Genomic DNA, 25674 nt, shown 5'->3' with positions numbered 1-25674 from the left:
GGGGCAGCCGCGGAGACTCTGGCCAGCACTTGCTGCCTTCCCTGGGCGAGTCCAGCCGACGGCGCCCCGGAGACGGCGGGAGAGGATCCCCTGGGCCCCGAGGAGATGCCCTAAGCGCGGGGCTGCGGGCCCGCCGAGGGCCGGGCGGACGGACAGACGGACGGAGGGGCGGCCCGGCGGAGGGAAGGGCCGGTGTGGAAGGGCGGCGGGGTCCCCTCACGGGGCGCGGGAGCCCCAGGCTGGCTGGAAGAAGCCGGGGGGCGCTTCACAGGCCCCACCTGAGCCTGCCGGCAACACGGGTGACCCCAGGGCTGCTCCCTGCAGACGGGCAGGGCAGGGCCGGGTCACGGTGCCTTCAGGTCCGGCTAGGGGCAGAGCGGAAACCGTGATTAATTTGTTTTTCCACACAGCACCTGGCAGCCGCCCGCCCGTTCCTGGCACCCACGGCGCTGCTCAGCTGAACATCTGGCTGCTGCTCTTGCCTCACTTTAAACTTTGACTCTATCAAAAGCTGTTAGTCATCAAAAGCCAATCTTCAATAAAATCCAAGAAACTAAAATACATAGCACTTCGGTGTTTTATGTTCTCTGAGGGGAATGGTTTGTGCTCCTGGGCAAAGCATTAAACCAGTTAATCCTTTGTGCATCCAATTCTCTGTCTGAAACACAGGCAGAGGGATGCACACAATGGTGTGCAAACTTACATTTTCTAAGATCTGCATCTCTTTCCCACCAACCACCCCCCCCCCAAAAAAAAAAAAAAAAAAAAAAAAAAAAAAAAAATTGGTGATATTTTGATACTGTAATTACCATATCCAGTAATGGACAATGAACAAACCAATCACCTGACACAATGGTTTAAGTTTCTAGAAGCTGAAAGGAAGATTTGCGAACTTCTGTATTTCACCCACACATGTTTTTCTCACCTCATATTAAAGCTAGCCACTTTCCATGGATCCAACAGCTTTTCACTACCTGTAATGCTGATGGATTAATGCCATTGTCTTTGAAAAAAAATCTACTAAAGTAACTTTCTTCTAAGTAAACACTCACTCACTCTTAAGGTCTACAGTGGAGAATTAGCGTTATACAAAGAACATCTAAAGCAATTCCATAACACCAGGCTATATTTAGATGAAGTTATGATTGCATTGATTTAAATAGGATGAGAAGATGAAGCAACTGACTTGAAAAGGTGTCCCATTACAATTTTGTTAGACATTTTAAAGTGAACTTGGTTGTAAAATAGTGCCATGGTGATTTCAGACAACAACTCCAAATACTGGCAAGAAAAGCTCTCAAACATAAATACCCAATATAACATTGGGCATTTGTTTATGCAAAAAGAGCAAATAAATAGGATTACTGGTCCTGGAGAGAGCTGTTTCCAACTTGGGTAAGCAAACATTTGCTAAAGAGATTAAAGCTTTATGCTAACCTGATGGTAACACAACTTTTAAAAATCGTTTCAGCAGCAAATTCAACATTGAATAGAAATTATTTCCATGCCTAGTACATTCTTTTATAACAAACTTCTCTGATGATTTAAGGTAAGAACTCAAGTCTCCCACCATAGAAAACTGCATCAAACCACTGCTGCCTAACCTGATTTTGCTTGTTAGAACTCTTTTCCTTACTTTAAATTAATACATACTAGTTCAAAATGGCAAACTAGTGCCAAGGGGATCACTGAGGGGCTGGGATACATTCAAGTCTCTGGACTGAAACAGGCAGAGAAGGGTCACAGTGTTTCTAACTACGGCAAAGTGTTGTCCTTTTCCCTTGGAAAATGGAGGAAAAATAAGCGTATTCATGGAGACAAAAAAAATCCCCATATTAACAAGAAATTGCATCAAAACCAAATCCATCCATGAAACGGATGTCTGTAAAAACTAAATAATTTATTTCTCAAAGAACAAAGGTGTTTGGAGGGGCTGAAAGGAATCCCAGATAGAAACAGTGAAAGATTATTGAATGAGGGGCCTCTCTATAATTTCACAAATAGACCTGTAGAGAAAGATATATACTTACAAGTTACTTACAGACTTGTCAACAGTAATTTTTATCCCCTTTACTTTGTAAATTTGTTTAACTTCTTCAGCTGTTTCTTCTCGCAGAAACATGAAGTATAGCTTGTACATACTGTATTAACAGTGTTTCAGCTGTTACTGTCAGATACAAAAATGTTAGAGACAGAGACAAGGATTTAGACTGGGGGTGCAAAGTGCCACTTCAAATCTGTTCCATGGTAAACCTTTGACCAAAGTCAAAATATTTTTTCTTTTAACGTTACTCACTGCAATCTGTGCCCTTCCTGGTTAGACCTGAGGACAGAGAATCTAAGCATTTATCCAGATTTGAAAGGGCTTGCCCACAGAATATGAAGGCATCAAGTGAAGCCAGCATACCAGAAAACCAGCTTGGCGACTCAGGAGGAGGGACAGCAGTTATCTAACAACACAGCCTAGGCAGCCCTCCTGTTCAGAGATCATTGCTTTGGACAATTGTTCAGGTGTTGTTGCCTGTAGAGGTAAACAACTTGCAAACCTTGACATCCAATTTTCTTGATCCAAAGGAAATTTCCTGTCTCTGATGGTGTTACTACCCAGAATTCCTCTCAGATGATCTGGTTGTAAAAACAAAGGCTATCTTGTGCAAATTTATTTTCAAATCACTTCTTTTAGTAGTGACCTAATTTCTTGTGAAAGAATGAGCCTACTTCCAAATGCTTAAGGTGAACTAAGACAAAAAGATTCTTACAAAGGAATGTTCTCAGCATATCCTCTTTCAAAGACATCAGAAACGCCGTATTTATGAGTGCAATCATACATCTAAGCAGTGATATGTCTCTGCCATTAGACATGGCAGTAAAAACCACCACTCAACTCTTAACACAGAACTTTGCCTCCCAGAAATCTCAAAGGATCTTAGAAATCAGATACCTGGCATCCCTGAACATTGGCAATAGAGTACAGAGAAATCATGTCACTTGCCAGTTAGCTGCAGAACTGAAAAAAGAATGAACCTGGAACAGAGTAGGACCAGCTCTAGCCCAAAGTAGCAGAATCACATCAGATTATAGGACCACGTCCAAAAACAGTTTAACCCCATATGAAATTAATCGGTAAAATAATGGGCTGTCCAACTGGAAGTCATATGAGAAATATTAACTTTGTACAGTGAAAAATCTACTTCTGACACTTCTGTCTACAATTCTTAACTAACAACTTGAACTCTAAGCCACCAGTTGTTTAAAGAGGAAATATGCTGCAAATTTACCTTTCAAGAAGTGCATGGGAGGAAGATGAAACTGTAATTCTGAAATTTAATAACAGATTTATTTTTCTGGTTTAAACCTGGCTTTAAATTATATTTTATTTCCAAGTGGTTTTCACGTTATTTTTACAAGAACAATGTGGCTTATTACATACTTACACAACAGGTCCATAACTGCTCTTTTTAGCTTTAGTTATGAGGGTCTACTTCCTTCTTCCTTTGCATTTGATACTTTATATGATCATCTCTGAGATGCCCTATAATAAAGAGATGGGTCAATGAAAATTAATTTGGAGGAAAACAGGTAATAAATGCTAAAGAAACAAAAGGTAAACATGAACAATATGAACATAGTACCAATAAAGTATTTGCAGTCATGAGTAAAATTGATTCAGGGAGCAGGGTTAGGGTGTTTTTTCTCTTCTGACTGCAACAGCAGTGAGCATAAAATGTTAACTAGACTATCAGTGAACAATTTTCCACTTCCTTGAAGGATGCAGGTTCTTTTAGCACAAGGTCCAAACCAAAATATTAAAATATCTGTAAATTACTACCTCCTAGTCCATAATGGCTAATCCTAATAAAGATCACCCTTTAAGTTACAGTGTAGAAAAAGTTCATGTCTCCCAGTAGTCTTACTAAAGTACTTTATAACATGATCCTATTTTCCTTCCAACCCTGAAATTTTAGACTACAGAAAAGCAAATCCAGGTCAGTAGGACGTTGACTGAAATCCTACCCCATAAGCTGCCAAGATCCCTAAATGCAAGTATCTGTGCTTTGAGTAACTCTCCTCTACCTCATTGTGCCTAGTCATCGTACAAAGATACATAATGATCCTGATTAAATTTGTCTTCTGGAAATGCATCATGAATTCTTCCCGCTCAGCACTTTAATTAGTGCCTCTCTGATAACGTTTGAAGTCTGGTATTGACATCCCTGACTAAGCAAACAGCTTACATCAGATAATATCCTGGTTTGCACACCTATGGAATTGACACAATCCTTTTTCTTGGAAACCGTGTTTAAACAGGCAGTCATCCACAGCCAGTTCTGCACTGGTGTTTATTCTTTCCTTTACTTTCTTTGAGTTAATTTACTTTCTAAATAGAAACATCCATTCCAGTTCAATGGCAAGGCGCAATGGTATATTTTACTTCATCTCTACTGCTGAGAAGTAGAAGCAATTGTGATCTTCCTAAAGAAAATCAACTATGAAATTCATGAATAAATGAAAAGGTCTGGAACACTACAGGGAAAGAAAAACCAAACAGACAACAGCAAATGTGCTGATGCTCTAGCAAGTGAAATGATGTGTCTTCCACTGGATATTACTATAGCTTAGTATAGCAGAAGTGCAGTTAATGCTTTTTGTTGTAAATTCAATCTTCCAAGACCACAAGTACATTAATCACATGAACTTGGCAGGATTACCTGAAATTCAAACACAAAAAACAGCAAGTGGCAAGAAAGTTATGGAGAGCAAAGCAACAAAAAGCAAAAAGAACATTGGCACCACACTGCCTTAACTTCCCTTTGCTCCCTGCTCCTCCAGTGAACTGTAAACAACCTCCACAGAAGGAGCTGATCCAGGACCTGGACAAACACCATCCCAGAAATATGGCTAAAGCCTGGAGCAACAGAACAAGGGGGAACAACTTCACACTGAGAGAGGGGCTTGGATAATAGGAAGAAATTCTTCCCTGTGAGGGTAATGAGACACTAGCACAGGTTGCCCAGAAAAACTGTGGCTGCCCCACCCCTGGTAGTGCTCAAGGCAAAGTTGGATGGGGCTTGGACCAACCTGAGATAGTGGGAAGTGTCTCTGCCCATGGCAGGGGGCTGGAATGAGACCATCCTTAAGGTCCCTTCCAACCCTGGCCATTCTATAAATCTAATACCCACTTAATTGGAACAAAATAAAAGATTCAGCTATTTGCATTAGGAGAGTATAAAGGGTACAGAGAACTTGAAATGGAGAAGTCTGTCAAGAGACAGGAGAGATTACAAGTAGCTGGAGGTAGGAAGAGTGAATTTTTATACTTGTATGAGTTGAAATTCAGTTTACCACATAATTATTAGAAAAAAAATTTAAACCTAGAAGATTGAGTCTGATGTAGAACAAGAGAAAACCATGGTATACACATTTGCATCCCTTAAGATAAAAAAAGACACTTATTGTGCTATTGAAACAAAAGCCGCTTGTCTCTTCGATTTCAAAAATGGTTACTTACCAATCTGCAGCGTGCAGCCAAGGGCACGTAGCAGAGCTATTTATAGACAGAAAGATGCAGTCACAAACACACAAACATGCTGTCCAGCATGAGCTGCTAGGCTTTTGCTGATGCCCTCCTCCATCATTCTGTAACAGCCATTTCTTGCAATGCTTAACAGTGCAACCACACTTGGAACCCTGTAACTGAAAGACTTTTTTCATTTGCAACATTTCTCTAAACACACTTAGAAAATTTTGGGAAAATATGATATGTTAATGCTAGTTTCTAAACAAAGTTTTCCAATGATCACTCTTTCAAAAGTTTTTAAATAAAAGTTTATTACAGAAATTATTTTGAACAAAAAAAGACAACAGTATCTCTCGTAATTAAAAAAAAAGGTAACATTGTATTCATGCCCTATAAGGTGAAACGAAGAAATGCTACAGGTATTTCTTCCGCTGTCATTCTGTGGTGCTTTCTAGTATGGATTAACTCACATCTGCATCACAAGAATTCAGTATGATCAGTCCCTTTCCATGCTTCTCTCCAGAAAGTGCTGCATATTAACAGAAAATATTGCAGACAAACCACAGGTCTATTCATTCTGCAGTATTGGAACCAGTGTCTAGGAAGAAAAGAGAAAGTGAGACAAATACACATCCCCACTGAAAACAGAACCAAGAGCATTCTCTAATACCTTCCCCAAGCATTTCAGAACATGTTCTGTACCCACCCAATTCCCTCTACTGCTCTCAGTGCCATGCATGAACTGCTTGTGCTGCTTCACTCCACTTAGCAACACTGAGAACAGCCAGCACAAAATTCCAGGGTTGTGCACACAGATGCATTAAAAATACTAAAACTCTAACTTGTAAAGCTCTGCCCTAACTTGTAATGATACACAAACCCTTTACTGCAGTCAGCCACAAGCAGATCTGGCTATCATCTGCTACGGAGAAAGGTTTTTGTACATCCAGCAGCATAAGCTTTGATGGAGTGTGGGATATAGCTTATCATGCATTTTGAAACAGATTCAAGAATGAGCACAATTTTCATGAAGCAACTGAGACCAATTCCCTGTTCTGATCTTTAGTCAGAATCACCAATTTATCAGTGCAGTTTTTGTTTTTATATACACTACCATTACTGCTTTCTTGTTTTTACAGCTGCAGAAAAAGTTTGTAATGCAAATATGGAGAACGACAAGCCAGTGTTTAGTACTGTTCCTTCAACAAGTCAGCATCTCGTGGGAAAAAAAAAAGGTTGTAATGTTAATAGTAACTTCAAATCAGCCACCTGTTTAAATCTTATCTGCACAATTTATCAAGAATGAAAACCATTAGTACTTGGAAAGTAAGGCTTCCTCCACTAGCTATAATAAGCACACAAAAACCAAGCAGTAAGATTATATGCTTGGCTAATACCAGAAGTTGAGAAAACAATAAATTCTGTCAACTCTTTAGAACTACAACTTGAAGTGACTATTGTAAGCATGCCAGGGTCAGGAAGCCATGAAGAACCTGTTTCAGAGGTCTGTGGTGCATTTAAATAAAGCCTTTTCCATGCTCAATTCCTGCTTTTAGCACCACTCTCCGAGGATGAAACAAGTGGCACCATTTCACACAGCTTTAGCAACACTCTGCCACATTGATGGTTTTAAAAGTTATAAAGCAGCTTGCCACAAAAGTCACTGAATTACTTTTTCCAACAAAGAATCTCAAGGGATCTGGACAAAAGTAATCCAGTCAAGCAGATATGGATTGCAAACTCCCACGAGCAGTGTACATACAGAGGGTCTGTCAGGCAACAAGTAAGTCTTATGACTTGCAAATGCACACATGCTTTTCATGGGTTTGTGTCCCCAACTATCAAATCCAGAGAATGACTGCTTAGACACTTTTCTCAGACAATTCCTTGCTCAGACAGTTGAAGCACTCCTCAGATTCAGCAAAACATGATGCTATCCTAACAAATAGGTTAGTACGAGAAAACCCACCACACAAACAATAAGGATTACTTCTGACTTTCTAATTGCTCTAGTATTGTGTACTTCCCAACAACAGGGGCACAGCAGTCCCTGACACAGTTCTGCCTCAGCGCTTATGAGTCAGGGAAGCACTTAGCTGGCTTTTGTTTCATCTCTCATCAGACGTAAAAGGGAATGCAGAGCCCTACTTCTGTCTAAGTCATACAGTCAATCTGGCTTTAGTAAGACATTTGGCCAAGGCTTTCTAAAAACAATCAAGTCTCATGTCTCAGCCTACTCGTATCATGTTTCATACTTACTTTTTCCATCACATGCTACAATTTTCACTTTATCCACTTTCACAAGTTCGGTGACCTCCCTAAACTCCACATCATTCAGTACAAACGTCCATACATTGTCACAGAACCTGTATGTGTTCAGAGACCCCTACGGAAAGACAAGAGACATTTTCTATAGGACACAGCTCAAAATCAACAGGAAATATGATGAGTATCTACTGAACTATGTCCCTTCTAAAAGAGATTTGCTACAAAGCCAACAGTGGACCTGAATGCATACAAACTGGCAAGCAAACAATTCTGAGGAAAACTGGAGTTTAAATGCCCTCCAGTGGCTGAAATTCTCAAGAACATGGAGTGACATTACAGGATATCCAAGGAGAGGCTCCTCAGGTAGGTGAAGAAGTTTTACAATTTTTTTAATGTGTACAAAGGACCATCAGCAGAAAACATTTCTTAAAATATTGTGCCATAAGAAAAATCATATACAGCAATGATCGTAACAATCATAACAAGATGTGAATTCTGCAATTGCTTTAACAAAGTAGTAGCTTAAATAAAAAATCATGACAAAACTGACATATGTAACATAAAGGGGTATCCCTCCTATTTGATGTATTACTGAGGATGTCAACACGGAAAACTTCTGACCTTATGTATTTTAAATGGCCATTCTTGAACTTAGAACTTAAGCTCCAAGTAATATTTTTAAAATTTATCCACTAAACACATTCTAAACTGTTTTCTATACCATGGTACATATACAAAATAATTCAATTGTGCTAGAGAAACCATGCTATTTTTAACATCTCTATATTGTTTAAAAACCTAGTCTCTTAGGAACCCACATCATGACTGTTGTTCTACATAGGCCATAGAGAAGCATTATGACAAAAGTTAACAGGAAGCTGGGGTTTGTGGTTTTTTTCTTAATATTACATTACATTTGACATTTAAAACTTGCTGGCTATCTAACATCAATTAGGGTGGATGACAGGGAACACCCCCCCCCAACTTATTTTTCTATGATACCTACAGAAAATGCTACAAAATGATCCAGTGAAAGGGTAGATCTAAAACTCTCTAGTCTCTCTTCACTTTACTCATGTGGCTGAAAATCTGGCCTCATCTCACTAGGGACAGCTGCAAGAAGCAAAAGTCTCCCTCCTCATCTGCAAGACACTGAGGATGGCAATGTTATCCATCAAAAAAGCATTTCCCTCTTCCCTGTTTTCATAATCTGATTTTTGCATTCATTCTAAAGATTCCTGGTAGAACAAGGTAACCAGCCTTACAGCTGCATATAGAATATACACGTAAACAGTCATTATTAGAGCCAAAATGAACCCTCTTAGCTCTTGCTTAAAGCACACAGCTTTTAATGACATTCTGCATCAACGCCCAGTTGCTGTACCTCATGTAAAACTTTAAGATATCATTTCCTTACCCTGAAATTGACTCTGTTCCTGACTCGCTGTGCCAGTGCTGAGTTTATAGCTTTATCAAACTGAAGTAGCACCTGAAGGGCCAACTGAGGTGTGATTTGCTGGGACTAAAGTATTGGAAAAAGAAAAAGAAGTTTTGAGTTGTTTCAAAGGAAGCTCAAACATGCAGTATAAGTTAAAATCAACAAAACAAAGTTCACTTCAATGAAGCAGATCTCTAGAACAATCTACAAAAAAATTGTGTTCCTGTATTCATTTCCATTTTTGTATTTCAATTTTGTACTACACAAAGATCTCTTATAATATATATATTTACTGGAAATAACCAAAAGAACAGCAAACTGGCTGCAATGTTCAAACTTAATCTGGGTATTTATTTACTGGGCCTCATGAGATTATGCCACTTACATAGAACACTTCTCTTCACCCAGAACGTAAAGAAAAAAAAACCACAAGTGAATGGAGTGCCAAACCCTTATGATTTCAGTCAGTAAGTTTCCCAAACCGTGGCCATAAGCACCCTGATACAGGAACGACAAAGCCGTTTGGATAAAAAACTTCCGTCTTTATTAAGCTACTCGCCCAGACCGCAAGCCTCCAACCTGTATGAGCTCGTCCAGACTCTCCTGGAGGCTGTTCCCCAGCGTGGTGTTCCTATACAGCTGATACGCCATGGTTCCCCGGGAGGGCTGGACTCGGCCTGGTCATCCGCGGCTGCGCGCCGGTGCCGTCCTCGCTCTCATTGAAAACAAACAAAGGTAACAATAAACCCTCCCCGCCCCGCGGCCGAGCCCGCCGGGCACAGCACAGCACAGCCGGCCACGCACGGTCTGAAAGCCCACCCCGCAGCACCGCCCCGCACTCGGGCCCGCTCCCGGCGCCGGGGCCGCCCCGCACAACCGACAGCCCGGCCCGGCCCCGGGAGCCGTCCCGGCCGGAACCATCCCGGGCAGGACCCGGGCACTACGCGGCCCCGCCAAGCCCCGCCCGGTCCCGGTCCCGGCCCCGGCCCCACCGCCGCCCCCAGGGAAGCCGCCCCGGCCCCGGCGCTGCCCCGGCCCCGCGCCGCCATCGCCCCTCACCGCGCGCGGCCGGAAGCGCGGCCCCGCCCGGGCGGCCGCGGCCCGGAAGCGGAACGGAGCGGGGCCGGGCCCCGGTACAGCCCCGCCCTCGGGCACGGCCCCGCCCCGGTCACGGCCCTGCCCCGCCCTCAGGTACAGCCCCGCCCTCAGGCACGGCATCCCCCTCAGGCCCCGCCCCGCCCCCGGCACGGCTCCGCCCCGGGCACGGCACCGCCCTGCCCCGCCCTCAGGTACCGCCTCGCCCTCAGGCACAGCATCGCCCCCGGGCACCGCCCCGGGCACGGCTCCGCCCCGCCCTCAAGCAAAGCTCCGCCTCCAGGCTACGCCCTGCCCCTTCCTCAGGCCCCGCCCCTCCCCCGGCACAGACACGCCCCCGTGCACAGGCATTCACCGCACACAGCAGCGGCTTCTCCTCATTAAAATCCCCCCTAAGTAATGACCGCTGGCACATTCACACACGTGCTGAGCACACCACCCCCTGACGCCCTGCAATGCAGAAAACAAGCTCTTTTAAAAAGAAAGGATCAATATATTCTTAAGAGGTAGGTGAACAGTCTTCTGCTTACATTTTTTTCTGTTAAAGGGGCAAAGGAAAACAGTCACGACTGTGAAGTGTTACTAGCCCAGTTAAGCCAGTTCGGTTATCCATGACTCACAACCTTGCTTTTGCATGATTACTGCAGCTTCGTTTTGTTAAACACTGCACGTTTCCCATTATCACACACAATAAAGTTTACAGACACTAATTGACAGCGTCATCATTCTATCTTAACCCTCCAATCTACCATTCAACCATTAGAGCACCTTACTGCTCAGGTCTTTCTTGTTAATAAAAAGGTTTTGTTAGATTACTAACAAGCATTGCAGAACTGCAGAGCTGCTGGTAAACCAAGCATCTGTCCTCTATGAATATTTCTTTGTAACTACTAACCTGGAATTCCACATTAGCTAACATTAACTAGCAGTTGAGCAAGCTAAAGTAAGGAATATGGTAAGATAAAGATTTTTGGAAAACACTTTGATAGCTTCTCTTCACATTATTTTCACTACTAAAAAAACCCCGTGTAAATCACAGTAATATGGGCAGTTCCATTGCAAAACTGAAAAAAAAAATCTAGTTGAGCAAAAAATGGCTTTAATTTCACTTATCTCAGTCATGCTTGAAGGGAATCATGAAAAACTAACATGACTGCACTCTCTTCACAAATGCCCTTTTTTCCTGTTAGTTTAATATGGGTAATGAGATGTGATAAAAAACTGTGGAGTTCAACACAGAATTTTTGAGCTAGGAAAGCTGCAAGATATGTCTTTCAGAATATGAATATTAAAATATTCCTTACATTTTCAGTGTGACTCTGACTAAAACCAGGAGTCCTTAGAAAGTATAATTAAAGCACTTGCTTCAAGTGTCCCTGACAAGCAGTCAGTGAAACAAATCTTCTAGAGAATGACCTGCATCCACAAGGACTGAGGAAGAATTTTGACTGCAAGATCTGTAAGGCTCCTGTGGTTACAGAACACATGCAAGCTGTTATCCCTCTGCTCTCTGTTCCTCATATGAGGTCTTTGAGGGAGACTGCAATGACTTGAGAATTCAAGTCATTTCCAAAGACAACAGTTTTTGAGAAGATATGAATTTAAACCATCTTTCTAGATACTAAATACTGTATAAATCTGTAGGACATGCTGACAAAAATTTGACACATAAATAAACAGACTTTTAACCAAGACACTTTCTACCTTGTGACAGATTTAGTTAATAAAATGCCCATTCACAATGTAGTTCAATATTTTTCAGTCAACTACAGACATTTCAGCAGACAGCATCAGTGAAGCTGACATGACCAGGCACGACCTTCTCCTCCCCCTGACACACTTCGAGGTCATTTCATACAAGATTCCATTAGTGCCACACGTAATCTAACCTGGAAGTATGACACAGTTAACTGCTGACAGTTTCAAACTGTCATTAGAGCATTTGGGGAATGATGCAACAAAGTTGCTGTAACAGATCCAGGCTCTAATATCCTAGTGGACTGCAATTTGGAGTGTAGCTACTGTCTCTCAGCAGAATGATCCTCACAGCAACTAGGACTGTTCACTTGTTTACTGAGAGTAAAGGAAAAAAATACGCCAAACTGCATTCTTATGAACAAGGTTACATATTATTCTAACCAGTCCTACGCCTTTTTGGAATAAAAGTTTTTCGTTTCAACATCCCAGAACCTCAAAGACTTCAATCTGATTCAGCACTAAATCCTTATACATCCCTTCCCATTACCCTCCAACAAAATAAGGCTCTGCCATATTACACAGATCAGCAGGTAAATCCAGAGTCTTCTCACATAAGTTTTTAATGACACTTTCTCCAGAATCTCTTTGCCACTTCTGAATTTACCCTGTTGCAGAAATCATTAGGAAATGTCACAGAGAGGCCACTGGCCCAAACATCTCTATTTCAGTTGTGCACAGCAATAATAAGATACGTAATGACTTATTACCACATATGCAAATATATATATAAACTAATGAGACCTCCAAATCAGAGATAAATCAGTGACATATGAATTTTTTTCTTGACAGGGCTCACCAAAGTGTAGCAAAATTACTCTTACTTTTAGAAGGAAGTGCCATTGAAAGGTGAATTCCCTACTATACTGTATCTTATCACAAAGTGATGCAAGTTTTGAAATAAGTTTTATTTAAGTATGACATTCCACCTTTTCATGTTTTTAAATATTAAAATATATTACATTATATTATAAATTTCAAAAAAAGTTAAGTTTGACAAAACATTATCCATAGCTTTGGGACCACTTTGCTTTTTGTAAACATCCATCTCACCAGTAAATGATGAGCTGCAGGAAGTCAGAGGGGAATAATTCTTTAGTACACTTCTTTCTCAAGCTGCGTATCTTTAGAGACAGAACAACTGTTGTGCTGTATACTCCTTCCAAACAACTTCTACTAGAGAAATAAACCATTTATAAGCACATACACATTTCCAAAAGAAATCATACTACTGCAGCATGAAATTGTAGAATCCTTGGCCACCAGGAAGCACAATAACAATCCCATCATTTGGTAAATGTGGCATATACAGAGGAACAGCTGCTCTGTACTGCTTTATACACACAGGAAGCCACAGGACATAGAGAACTACAATCCCTCCACTAAGAATACAATTTTGCTGAGGCTAATCCTTTTATCAATTAGGAAAAAATGGAAAGGAGATAATCAGAATGCTTCCTGTTTAGCTTAGGACATATGCAAACCCAGTAAAAATCAGATTTGCATAGTCGTACAGACCACACCGTCAAAGTATCAGAAGTAAACAGGCTGCAAGTGCTCCATGTACTGACTTGAACTTTATGTTCATCTGAGTCAATGTCAAAAGTGAAGCAGGAGATAAGACAGCCCCAAAGAAAGTGCATTTGTGTTCTGCTTTCAGAGCAAGATCCAGACCTGATGGAATGGACACAAGGCAACTTGGTATTGCCTGTTGTGTGAATACATCCTGCCTATCAATCTTCTTGAAACTCTGATACGGAAACCACTGCAACAAAAGGACTTAGATCTTGAGATGAAAGTATCTGAACTGCACTTACATAAACTCCCAGAGACATGAGCTGTTTTTCCTCACCTGACATCCATATGCTCTCAAGAGTCTATGCAGGGATCACTGGAGACAGTGGACTAATTGTCACTTGGTAAGTCTTGACCATGGAACATCTCACAACTGCTGTTTATCAGTGTCAGCTAGTAATCTGGTTGAACATAACTTTTTTTTTTTTAATAAGGTAACTGAGTAACATTAAATATAGTTAAAAAGTGATATTTTTTGGCATTAAGACAAAATTGTGAGCACAATAAACACTAAAAGCAAAGATTTAACATACTTGCTACAACATTATATTGCTCAACTCCTGAATGAATTTATTTGCATACACCTGCCCTTACATGGAAAATGCAATGTTTATCAAAAGATGTTACAAACTTTTACAATGTATCAACCAGTGCATTATTGTTGTCCCAGTAAACTTATACTTGGACAATAGTTATATATCGAAGAAAGCCTCTTACAGACACAGATCTACCACCACTGTAGGGAGTGAAAACACCTCAACCTTTAAAACACTTCTTAAAAGTTAGATTAGTGCTGGTATCATGTGCCTAACAGCTTTAGAAATGGATGTCTCATCTACAAGAATGACACAGGTAGCGTAAGACCAAAAAATGGTAAGACTTCTGATATTTCTGTCCAAAAAATAGTATTGTGGCTAGAATACCTGTGTAACTCCCAAGTTCTACTGAGCACAACCAGAGTTCCTACCAGTAACAACCAAGATTCATCCATGAAGAACTGCAATGAACTCATTTCCTACTGCTAGCTGAGACAGTCTTGACATACTGAAGCAGAATCTAAATTCACAACTTCAACTGAAAAAGGTCTGGTATCTTACCAGTCAGACAGTTCAGCTTTTGTGGCTTAGGTTTAAACCTTGCGGCCAACAAACTGCCACCCACAGAGCTGCAGTTCCGCATCCTGAACAATGAACTGAAAGACACCAAAGCTGAAGCTCACTCTAGTGAGGTAAAGGAGTGAGCTTGTATAAGGTAAGTGAACCAAAATATGGATCTCTGTATTTGTGAAAGCCAAGTTAATGTGATTGTTAATATCCAAACACGTTTTCATGACAACAAAGAAATGCACTTGACCATTTACAGCGAAACAGATTTATACAGTAACAACAAGTAACTTACGGCCTTGTGTACCTGCAAATGAATTCCTTCAGCAGGTACACACTATATATTGCTCAGTCATAAAAATATATATATTATCTCTTTCCTTTAACATTTAGGTATATAAATATTTTACTGAAGAACATGCATCATTTAGATAAACAGTTGCAAGAACATCCTCTGAAAACATAGGGTTCTTTGCCATTTAGCAGTATAAAACGATTACATGAACAGCAATTAAAGTCAAGACAAACCAATACAGCAGTAAGCAGTTCATGGTGTGCTAGTCCAAAGCACCTTTTGCAACAGATTATATAATACATACACACAGAGAATGCACTGCAATGGAGCACAAATGGCATCCTTCCATCTGCCTATTCTTCAGTCTTGTTTGGACTCCAAACTTACTGGTCACTTTTCTGCTCTTGTTTTCCATTCAGCTCTTGGTCAACTCTGCTTAGCAAAGAAAGGAGCAAAATTAAACTATGTTAACATAGTTTGATAGCCCACATTATTAAGAAAAAGCTATTGAGCTTAACAGGAAAATGCAAAGCTTTTTACATGGGAAAAGTTTTAGTAAATAAATATTAAATTAAGGTTTTTTATTTAATGTAGTCATGATGCTTGGGTTCTTTTCAATATCTATTTTCTTACCACCCCCTAGAAATTAATTAAAATTGTTAGGAAACCATTTAAGTAACTACAGCACTTGAGAGGAAGCATTTCAACATTGCAAGTGAAGTTTGAATACAGAAGAAAAAAGCATGGCCTGTGCTCACAGTAACAAATGCAAGCAGGAATACAATACAGGTAACATGACAATACTGGCAAGCACTACCACGGATGAATTTATAAGCACTGAATTACCTCTAATGTTATAATAATTAAGCCAAGAAGGTAACAGCACTGGCTGAATCAACAAAAGTGAAGAGGCTCCTTAACTGCAATACTTTTTCTATTATGTTCTAAGACTCTTGCAATTACCCTGGAAAAATTCACCATCATTCTTATAAAAATGGGTTTGATTTTGTACCTTATTTTTTAATATCTGCCTTGGAACCAGCAAACAAAATGGTGCATTGCTGAAACCAGGGGACAATTGAAAGCCCTGCACAAAATGTACTTTTCCTCTTTACAGTAAGAACAAGCTACAATAACACCTTGATAACACCTTCTGGCAAATTAAGTTGTGCATGGAGGTCAATTACTTTTAAAACCAATAGCAGTTCTAAAGTGAGAGACCAAGACCAAGTTTGTCCTCTAACAATCTAACATACCTGTCCCAGTCTCTCAAAACATAACCAGCCAGTTTTTCAAAATTATAGAAACAGTGACAGCCCCTTTGGGCCATGAACCCATAAAATGAGCTGCTTTCTACCTGATTAAAGGCTTAGGATCCAATTCTGCCTGTGATCTCTAGATCTAATTTTTACTGAAGAACATACTACTTTTTACAAAAGTGATGGTAGTATAGGCGAAGTTATCAGCAGGAACACTAAAAAGTGCTTGTTCTACTGGAGATGTTGTAAATTACTGCTGAATTGGAGTAATTCCTAAAGACTGTTCAACACATCACTAGATCTACATGTGAGCTTCCAGAAATAATTTTAATTTCTTTTACTTCAATCTCAGTGTCTACCCAATTTAGACATTAAATTTTCCTTAACAGTTAGGCACACAAAGGAAAAGTAATTTTAAAAAAAGTTAGCAGCAAAATCTTTCAGTATATTTGTTAGTGAATGAGAAAATAACATATCCATTCAAAAAAATTCATCAGCTGTGGAACAGCTTGAGTAGTTAGCAGAAAACTGGGAATTAACAAAGTGGAAATCCAGTATTTATTAGGAAGGAACATAGGCACTGCAAATACAAACAGCACTAAAATACTAATTTAGATTGCATCTATGCAAGTTAATAACTAAAAAGGTAGTGAATACCAAAAATACAAGATTTAATATTAGAACTTCTTATGGAGTTGCATCTATGCTAATGCATAGCTACAGCTTAGCACCTAAATACAGCTCACCTCCAGAGATAATTCCTGTTAGAAACAATGACATTTGATTTAATGGGTTCATACAGAAGCACTACTGTTGCCTGTTAAAGACTTCAAGCTGAGAACCCATGTATCTCCTCAAAAGTGAGCATCTCACATAAAACTGTTCACAAATAGCTGTCTGAACACCCAGGGCGAGTACTTATAGACTCCATACTGCCTGCAAGTACAGTATAGTTGCTCTCATACATAAAAACTTGGGCACCAGTGCATGTTTATATTTACAAATGCTTATTCCTTTATGCAAGCCAATCAACTGGGAGTTAGTTGCAGTGCAAATTGTCTTATCTAGATGCAACCCTAATCAAAATATGAATATACCTTTTCTGTTTCTTTCTAAACTTTTCTTCTTCATACCTTGGTGAGGAAAAGTTTTATTTCAGTAAATATAATACATGAAGGCCAAAATCAACAGAAGCTGCAAACCAGTATTAGTGTCAATTCAATTTGCAGAAACTTACCAAATTTTGAAATTGATATAATTAAGAAAAAAATACACTGTACCTCCAACATTTATTAGCATTAAACAAAAACCATTCAAATTTAGTTACTATGACATTACAAATGAATTCAATATGACTTCTTGTACACTGTTATTCATCACTAAAATTTAAAGTCTGTGGCTGTAACAGTTTGAAGCCAGATATGATCCTCCATAGAAATCTGAGAATTAACTTCTCAAGTAAACCAAGTCCAGACTTTGCAGAACAGTTAAAGGTCCATCAATATGGAAAGGAGTATTTTAAAACTTGGAATAACAGTCTGAATATTCATAACATACCCCTAAAACCCCAGTCAAGAAAATTCTAAAGACAGCACTAGGCTGCCTCAGCTTTGTCATGTGTTTCACTCCCACCCCATGAAAACTTTTTCTGTCTTACAGAATTAAACTGTGGAACTGACAGCAGCTGGATGTCTGCTGAAATAACCAGCCCTGTGCAGGGGGCACGAGGCTTTGTCCAGCATGGATGTGCCCCTGTGTGTGCTCAGTGACACTGGGCCACCTTCCCCCAGTTTGTGCTCACCTGTAACCATGGGGACAACACAGGGTTTGTGTGTTATACCCTCTAATAGGCTGCCATCAGCTCTGTTAGTGTTTTCACCTGGTTTTCATCTGGTTTTCTTATCACTCAAGTTTATGGTTTCTACTCTATTACTGCATTCAAAAAATGCTTTTGACAAAAGGATCATCATCTTATTTGAGAGCAGAATTGTGCTGATGTTAAAATGGGTATTTGTATGTGGACAGGAAGGAAAAGAAACTACATTGATGTTGTCTTTATTTCTTTACTGAAGTAGTTTAGAACTGTGGTGGGTAGGGATTCAGCATTTTCCCACTGCTGCTTTTCTTTTAAATGAAAACCCAATCCAAATGGTATTTCAGCACTTAACTTGTTCCACATTTTAATTAAAACGCTTTAGAAGACATTATAAATAACTTCAGTATCAACAGGCCCACAGCTTCTCACTCACAAACCAGTTTAATACTTACACTAAGGAGCACAACAACTGGAATGAGACCTTCTCTAGAAGGCTTAATTCACACACCACAACTTAGTAATTGCACAAAGCTCCAGGGTGAAAATGACTATACATTAATATTTTGCCTACTCCTGCTACTCCATACCAAAGTGCCTTTAGCAACGAGCTCAAACATGGACACTCGCCCTAGAGACAGCAATGATCTCAGTTCAGTCATCATGTGCCAATGTTACATTCAATTACAACAACCACCAGTCCTAAACCACGATCAATGTAGAAGATGTTGGAATAAAAACGTACTGTTTTATGCATTCTGGGATGCCAACGTATTCCATGGGGACGAGTTCAGCTAGTTCTGCCAGGGTAAAGACATACCTAATTTTTTGGCTGAATTTTGAGCTGTGGAAGAACAAATGCAGGGTACAGTTACAACTCTAAACATTTTTCACTAGGTCAATATTAAAACAGTCTTTTAAGTTCAAAGCACACAGCTGCCAGAATTATTTATGAAAAAGCTTCTCGAGTATTACCTAATAAAAGGTTTTGTGATGGCCAGGAGTGTTCTGATGAACCAGGAAGGATGAACTATGATCAACGATTTCAGATTTTTCCTTAACCTGAAGGATTGAAACAATGGATAATTACTAGAACAAAAAGGCAGCATGACCAGGGGTTTTGGAATATGTAAGAAGTATGTTTTTAGAAGCACAACTGTCACATAAACATAGTACTCTGATATCCCATTATCAGAAGTCAACCTCCATCAGAAGAAAAAATACTACACAACTGTAAAACAGAAACTAAAGATTCAGTATCAATTTGACAAGGAAGTAACATTCTAATGAGAAGTTTCTTTGAATCTTTTTACACAGCTAATGGTGAAGTGGTTCATAACTTGTGTTAATACATTAAGTTGTAAGGATATTCTACAAGATAACAGTATTCAGTATTCTAAGAACACTATTTTCACTAAAAAACACCCTGAGAACAAAAGCAACAAAAAGTATACACAAAACCCCAACCAACCAAAACACCACCCAACACTCCCCATGCACGTTTGTAGCATCATCCCACACTGCCTAGCATAGGAAGAGGTTTTCAATACACCAATTTCCTTCATCAAATCTTGAACAGAAGGCATCAGACACCACATTAGACAGCAGTTTTCTCTAAATATGTCTGTCTCTGAGCATGTGAATATTGTAAGAAAACAGTGCAGAGCTTCTTACCTTCTATCAATTTGCTGGTAACATTTCCTAAGCCAGCCTAAACTTGGCATTTTTCTCCGTGTTGTTGCACCATTCAGGTAAACTATCATATAGTTCTCTGCTACTAACAGCTCTAAAGTGCCAATTACATACCTGGAGAGGCAAGCAAAGAGAACTTTTATATCTACAGTCTTCATCTGAAAGTAATTCCTAGTAGTGCTCAAATATATTAAAAATAACAAAAACCCAGAAAGGCAGATGATGACTTACTTAAATAGATTGTCCATTAGGTATCTGTAGTTAGGCTGGCTGCTCTCAGGCATGAAACAAACAGCAAACACAACAATGGCATTTAACCCATCACCATAATAACCTAAAAAACAAAGAAACAAGCAGCAGTAGTGACAAAGGTGTCAATACACTGACTACATTTACACTAAGAAAAGCACATTCAATAAACTATTCCATTATTTACCTTAAAGAGATGTACAAACATCCATATGGACACATTCGTACAGTTACAGAAAACATCATGGTTTCTTTTTCAAGTTTGTCTACTTCTAAAGGAACAGCTGAAGCTGATGTCAATCAAACACTGTATCTATTACCAATGTTTCAGTATAGAAACTCAGTATATTTAATAATATGTTATTAAAATTTAGTCAACTTTTCTTCCAACCTAAACTTCACAGACTGTTGGAAAGAGTCATGAATTGATCAACAGTCAATGTTTTCAATAGTCTAGAAGCCAAAAAATTAGGTAGCAGTAGGATAGAGTAAATATCCTACAGGACACTGTAGGATAGAGTAAATATGTCTTATTACATAGGTGCATTTTAGTACATGTGACCACGTGTACTTTTTGGAACTTTAGTTTAATAGAGAATGAATTATTATATCAATCATGTCTTAACACTACAACAAAATGAACTGGCACAAGTCTTTATTCCCAAAGCTCTTCCTCTGCCTCCCCGGCTCAGCTTAAAGAAGTAGCTGTTCAACAGCTCCCCTGAGCAGGTGCCCAGTCCTTACCACCATGACTGATAACTTTTTTGTAGGGTTCAATTGCCTTCATGTCCACCCTGTGGTCCTGTTCTCCAATCCGAAACATCCGCCAGCGCCGACCGTCATCCTTCTCCTCTGCCACAGCATACTCAGCCAGTGACCCCTTCCGAATGACATCAGTAGTTTTTGGTTTTGGAAGATCATCTGCCAAAATGAGAGCATGTTGAAGACCCATTATGAGCACCGTGCATAGTGACAATCAGCTACAACACGAGTTAACCACTTTGCTATCCAATCTATTTTGGTATTCTTCAGCCAGTCAGACACACCAGCTGATGTCATGGGTATTCAATAACATACTCATGTTGGCACTTATCTGTTGACTGTAATTTTCTCTATTATAAGTATGTGGAAAATTTCCATTCATGGAGGAAGCCTAATTAATTGTAGGCTTTCAGAACACAGAGCTCAACGCATTTCACCAAAATAGACAAAGTGGTTAACTCCAATGAGAATTACAGAGGCTGATCACAGATTTACATGAAGCATGATTTGAAACATTGAGGTACCTTGCAAGCAGGCATGCAGGCAAATCTACTGAAAATTAAATGTAATTCACATGTGCAATCAAAATATATGAAATTTGTGCTGACAGCAATCTGTAAGACAATTTGCTCCAATGAAATTATGATTGTTGACTTTGTTGCATGGACCTTACCCAAAGCGAGAAAAACCTACTGCAAGTTAGTTGTCTGTTCCCAAGACAAAGCTGTTAATTGAAACTATCCTTCCAGGAAAATGAAGGCAGCAGCATTAAAGAAAGAAAAGACAGAAACCCTTTTCAGCCACTTTTAAAAACAAGACAAAAACATCCGGAACATTTCCTTTGCATCACTGCAAAACCAACCCAATCTTTCTTCATTAAAACAATGAAAATTTTTTCACAAAGTTAAACACACATTCTCTGTTGAGAAAACTTCCCCTGCAATATGCCTTTAGCTATTTAAAAACCAAAACCACCCTTGTATTCTAAAGAGTGTTTCTTTCTCCACAGGTAGTGTTTCAAACAGTGAAAAGAGAACTTCCTGTTTATTCAGAAATTAAAATTATTTTATTTTCAGGATGAAAAAATAATAATTGAGTTTACATGTTTAGTTATTAGAGACATTCCTAAACCATGAAGTGAACAGATACTGAAAACGCCAACAATCTGCCCAACAGAACTGTCCTTGGTTTCTATAACAGGGCCTTAAAACATCATTAAACTCCAAGTTTAAAACTTGTGCTTTAACTCCTAAAGAAACATTTATCTCAAATAAAATTTGTTAGGATCTCCAGCTTTTTCCTATAAGATATAACACCTATTAATGTCTTAAAACTGAGATCATTACTAGTGTGGCTACAGGTACTTTAACTTCCTGTGAAGTAATTTCAAAATTCCTTGACATAAAACAGCAGCTCTTCTACTGCCTCTAGTCAAATACGGAAATATGCACACTCCATGGCTACTGAGCTTTTGCCATTCTCACCACAGGAAGATTTGAGATCAGGTGTTACTTAGTATTTTTAAAAATACTATTCAGTCCTTCTTAAATTGCAATTCATCAGTTTCTGAGTAGCTAATCTATATTCCTTTGTTTGGCTCCCTCCATTTAAAACTCATTTCTAACACATGTAAAACACCTTGGGTATTTTTTTCTGTTGGGTGGTTCTTAAAAACTTACTGCAACAGAAGATTTTCCATAACTTCAAGTCTTAGAGATGCCCATATAGATCTTCACCTAAGTTTATCTGCAGCTACAGCTATTAACTGTTTGCCTGTTTGCTAATCAGATGAGGTCTGATTTACTCTTAAAAAGTTATTGCAAGCCTATTTCTAATTCCTAATCCAATCACTCCTTTTGTATTTCTCCTCTTGCACTATTGAGTCATAGCTATTTCTTACTAGAGAAACAGTCTAAAAAAAGATACTAAGAAAATATTTTAGAGCATCAGACAAAAGGACCAAAATACTCACCTTCCCATTCAAATTCATTGCTATTTTCTGAAGGAGTATCTAAATCATCCAAATCAATCTCTCCACTCTCATCCAAGTCATCAGACAAAACAGATTCCCCACTGGGATCCAATGTTAAGCTAATATCTGGAGCCATTAGTTTCCTCCTCAATTTGGTTCCATTACCCTCTGCATCTAAAGAAAGCAAAATATTTATTTTCAAAACTAAAGCAAGTTTAGATAAGCATATTACCAAGAGAGAAGTGCACAGTCCTTTCTCATAATGCACTATAAATTAATGCCCATGATTTAAAGAAGGTATCTTTGGAGTAAGACTTTAACAGGGGATGGAAAGAACAGCAGGTAAAAGTTCTCAGGTTACTCATTGCACACACACAGTCTGAGCAGGGAGGCAGATGCCAACTCCCTACAGAAGAAACACCTGATGAATTGCCACCCCCTCAGACACTACTGCCCCTGCCTGCTGCATCCAATGTCCCAGGAGCTGCTCCAGGTATTACACTGAATAAATCTTGCAAATAATACAATTCATGTCTCTAGCACTTGCTTTTGTTAGGCTTCAGTGACACCATAACCACCTTTGATAAAATGGAAATAATATTAAAGCTGAAAAAGAAAAAGACTGACAGACAACAGTGAGGACAGAAAATTAAAGAATCCATTCTGTGAATATATAGAATGCTTTGAGGTACAAGGCAAATACTGCCATGATTTAGACAGGAGTTGAAAGCAAGGAATAAAGTCAGATTACCAATCCAGCACTGGAAATGCCCCAAGTAAAGCAGACAGACAAAACAAACAAAAAATTAAATGTAAAAACCTCCAAAACCCCAATCAATTAAACAGAACAAACACACACACACAAAAAGGAAAAAAAAATAAAAAATCCCCAAACCAAAACAAGCAAAAAAATCCCCCCACACCAAGGAGCTCTAAAGCAGCCTTTTAAGTAGGAAGCAGTCAGCTGGACTGGAGTGGAATGTTCTTACTGGCTTCATTTTCTGTTCCAGCTGCAGCCAATGCATCAGACTCAACAGGATCATCCTCTGGCAGGGGCCTGGGGCACAAAGTAGAAATTATTGTTACAAACCTGCTTTTACATTTAATGCCATATATTTAGACCTACACACTACTACAAAAACCCACTGTAGGACAGTACTGAACTAACTTTACTTATAGCCTAAGTTCAAGCTTTCAGTTAACAAATACCAAGGCAGCAGAAAATTCCTTTACATCATTCAAATGACCATCCCTTCCTGTGACACATACCAAAACACTGACTGCTACCAGTGTGTCATCCTTAACAAAACCTGTTGTATTCTTGCTTGACAAAATTTGACTTGAAATAAATTACAGAAGTCAAGTTTAGTCATGTTACCATAAAATGTGTCTAAAGCTGATTTAGTTTTTTTGTAGCCCAACCATCAGTAGCTGCATTAACTTTTAAATACTTCCCTCAGAAATTTTGCTTAATGAAATATTTGGGCCACAAGGCACTGGGAGGAATATGCAAACAATGTAGTTGCAAAATATTATCACAGGAAATAAACAAAGCCAAGCTTACAAATCTTTATTTCAGAAACACTGGAAACTTCAACAATGGCAGTCCTGAAGAAATATGCCAAAAACCTTTTCAAAACTGCTATATTAATGGAAATCACTTTGAGATTATTACTGAGTATTAGTTCACCACAGAGACCAAGAGGTAGCTTATTGCTGATGTTATGTGTTTGATCTGAATTACTTTAAAAAAGAATTCAAAACCTTGGAAAATCTTCATCTTGCCACTCTTCTTTAAACTCAACCCCTTCCATTCTCCAGCCAACTTGAATTGTTAACAGAGACTCCTGATCAGGCAGAACCTCTGGTCTTCAGCACAATGGGCTAAAGAGGAGCTGCAGGAATATAACAGAAGGTGTTACTTCAATACTGTGGTAATTCCCATACTTGCAACATGTCCTTTAACTTATCATCAAATTGAGGTACTATGCAGAACAAAAACCAAACAACACAGGGGAAAGTTTTTGGTTTGTTTACATTTTACTTTTTTTTTTTTCCCCAGACAAAACTGCTTGTGGAATGGTTTATGATACAATAATTTTAGGTTGGAAGGGATTTCATGCAGTTAAGGAGGATCAACCCCTCAGTTAAAATGAAGGCCTTGAGCAACTTGTTCTGTCATTTATGATTATATCAGTTCACTCCAAAATATAAGAAACGTGATGTCTCTAGATTCTACAGTAAGCAATTAATAAGCATACATTTTGAGAAAAAGTCTAAATGTTCAGCTCTAAACTACAAGGTATGTAAAAAACAAAAACAAAAACAAAAAAAACAACAACAACAAAAAAACCAGACAAAACAAAACAAAACAAAACCCACTTTAAAGATAACTATTTAAGCCTGCTTTTGGAGAACTCACCCTATGATGTGGAAGTAAAGCTGTATTTTTTCAGGCTCACCCATCACCAACAAGGAATCCCCAATAATGGAACATAGTAAACCATTCTGCTGACATAAAAGTCCAAACCAGTTGAAGCTCCTGGCTGTGTTGGCTCTAAAGATTGGCAGAAACAGGTAAACTTATCAGTGAAGGTATTAAAAAAACCCAACATTCATCAAAGCAAGACACAAGAAACTATTTTGCAAAGAAGCAATCAACACAGAACACCAGTAAGTACAAAGTTTGAATACAACTAATACTGCTTATTAACTGAAAAATGTAATTTTTTTCCATGGCTGAAAACCAAATTACACTTACTCTTCTGTAGGATCAGCTTTCCTTTCATGACAAATCCAAATTTTTCTTCTCCTGACCTGACTTTAAAATGTCCTGCAACGCTTAAAGCTACACGAGGCAAGTTGATTAATAAAGAAAAA

General features: G+C 39.1%; 2 protein-coding genes across 4 annotated transcripts; both read right to left on the bottom strand.

Moving 5' to 3' along the window:
* Positions 1–5803: 5803 nt before the first annotated feature.
* GTF2A2 (general transcription factor IIA subunit 2) lies at positions 5804–10326 on the bottom strand. Its single transcript, XM_083870857.1, has 5 exons — positions 10284–10326; positions 9804–9939; positions 9204–9308; positions 7778–7904; positions 5804–6116 (listed from the first exon to the last, which is right to left on the bottom strand). Exons 2-5 carry the CDS (start codon positions 9873–9875, stop codon positions 6091–6093), a joined length of 330 nt encoding a protein of 109 aa, XP_083726983.1. The 5' UTR covers positions 9876–9939; positions 10284–10326; the 3' UTR covers positions 5804–6090.
* A 1671-nt stretch (positions 10327–11997) lies between these two features.
* On the bottom strand, positions 11998–25381 carry BNIP2 (BCL2 interacting protein 2). Of its 3 annotated transcripts, XM_083871297.1 has the most exons (11): positions 25217–25381; positions 24559–24689; positions 23784–23851; positions 22795–22968; positions 20805–20981; positions 20043–20145; positions 19794–19925; positions 19095–19181; positions 18865–18963; positions 17404–17439; positions 11999–15479 (listed from the first exon to the last, which is right to left on the bottom strand). In XM_083871297.1, the coding sequence occupies exons 2-11, from the start codon at positions 24606–24608 to the stop codon at positions 15431–15433; spliced, it is 975 nt and encodes a 324-aa protein (XP_083727423.1). In that variant the 5' UTR covers positions 24609–24689; positions 25217–25381; the 3' UTR covers positions 11999–15430. The 3 variants fall into 3 exon arrangements, with proteins under 3 accessions (XP_083727425.1, XP_083727423.1, XP_083727424.1); XM_083871298.1 differs by lacking the exon at positions 17404–17439 and having other exon boundaries at positions 25217–25380; XM_083871299.1 differs by lacking the exons at positions 17404–17439; positions 18865–18963 and having other exon boundaries at positions 11998–15479; positions 25217–25380.
* Between the last annotated feature and the right edge of the window lie 293 nt (positions 25382–25674).

Source organism: Zosterops lateralis (assembly GCF_965231275.1).
Source record: "Zosterops lateralis genome assembly, chromosome: 13".
NCBI classification, from domain to species: Eukaryota; Metazoa; Chordata; class Aves; order Passeriformes; family Zosteropidae; genus Zosterops; species Zosterops lateralis.
This window is presented reverse-complemented; position numbering and strand designations above follow the sequence as displayed.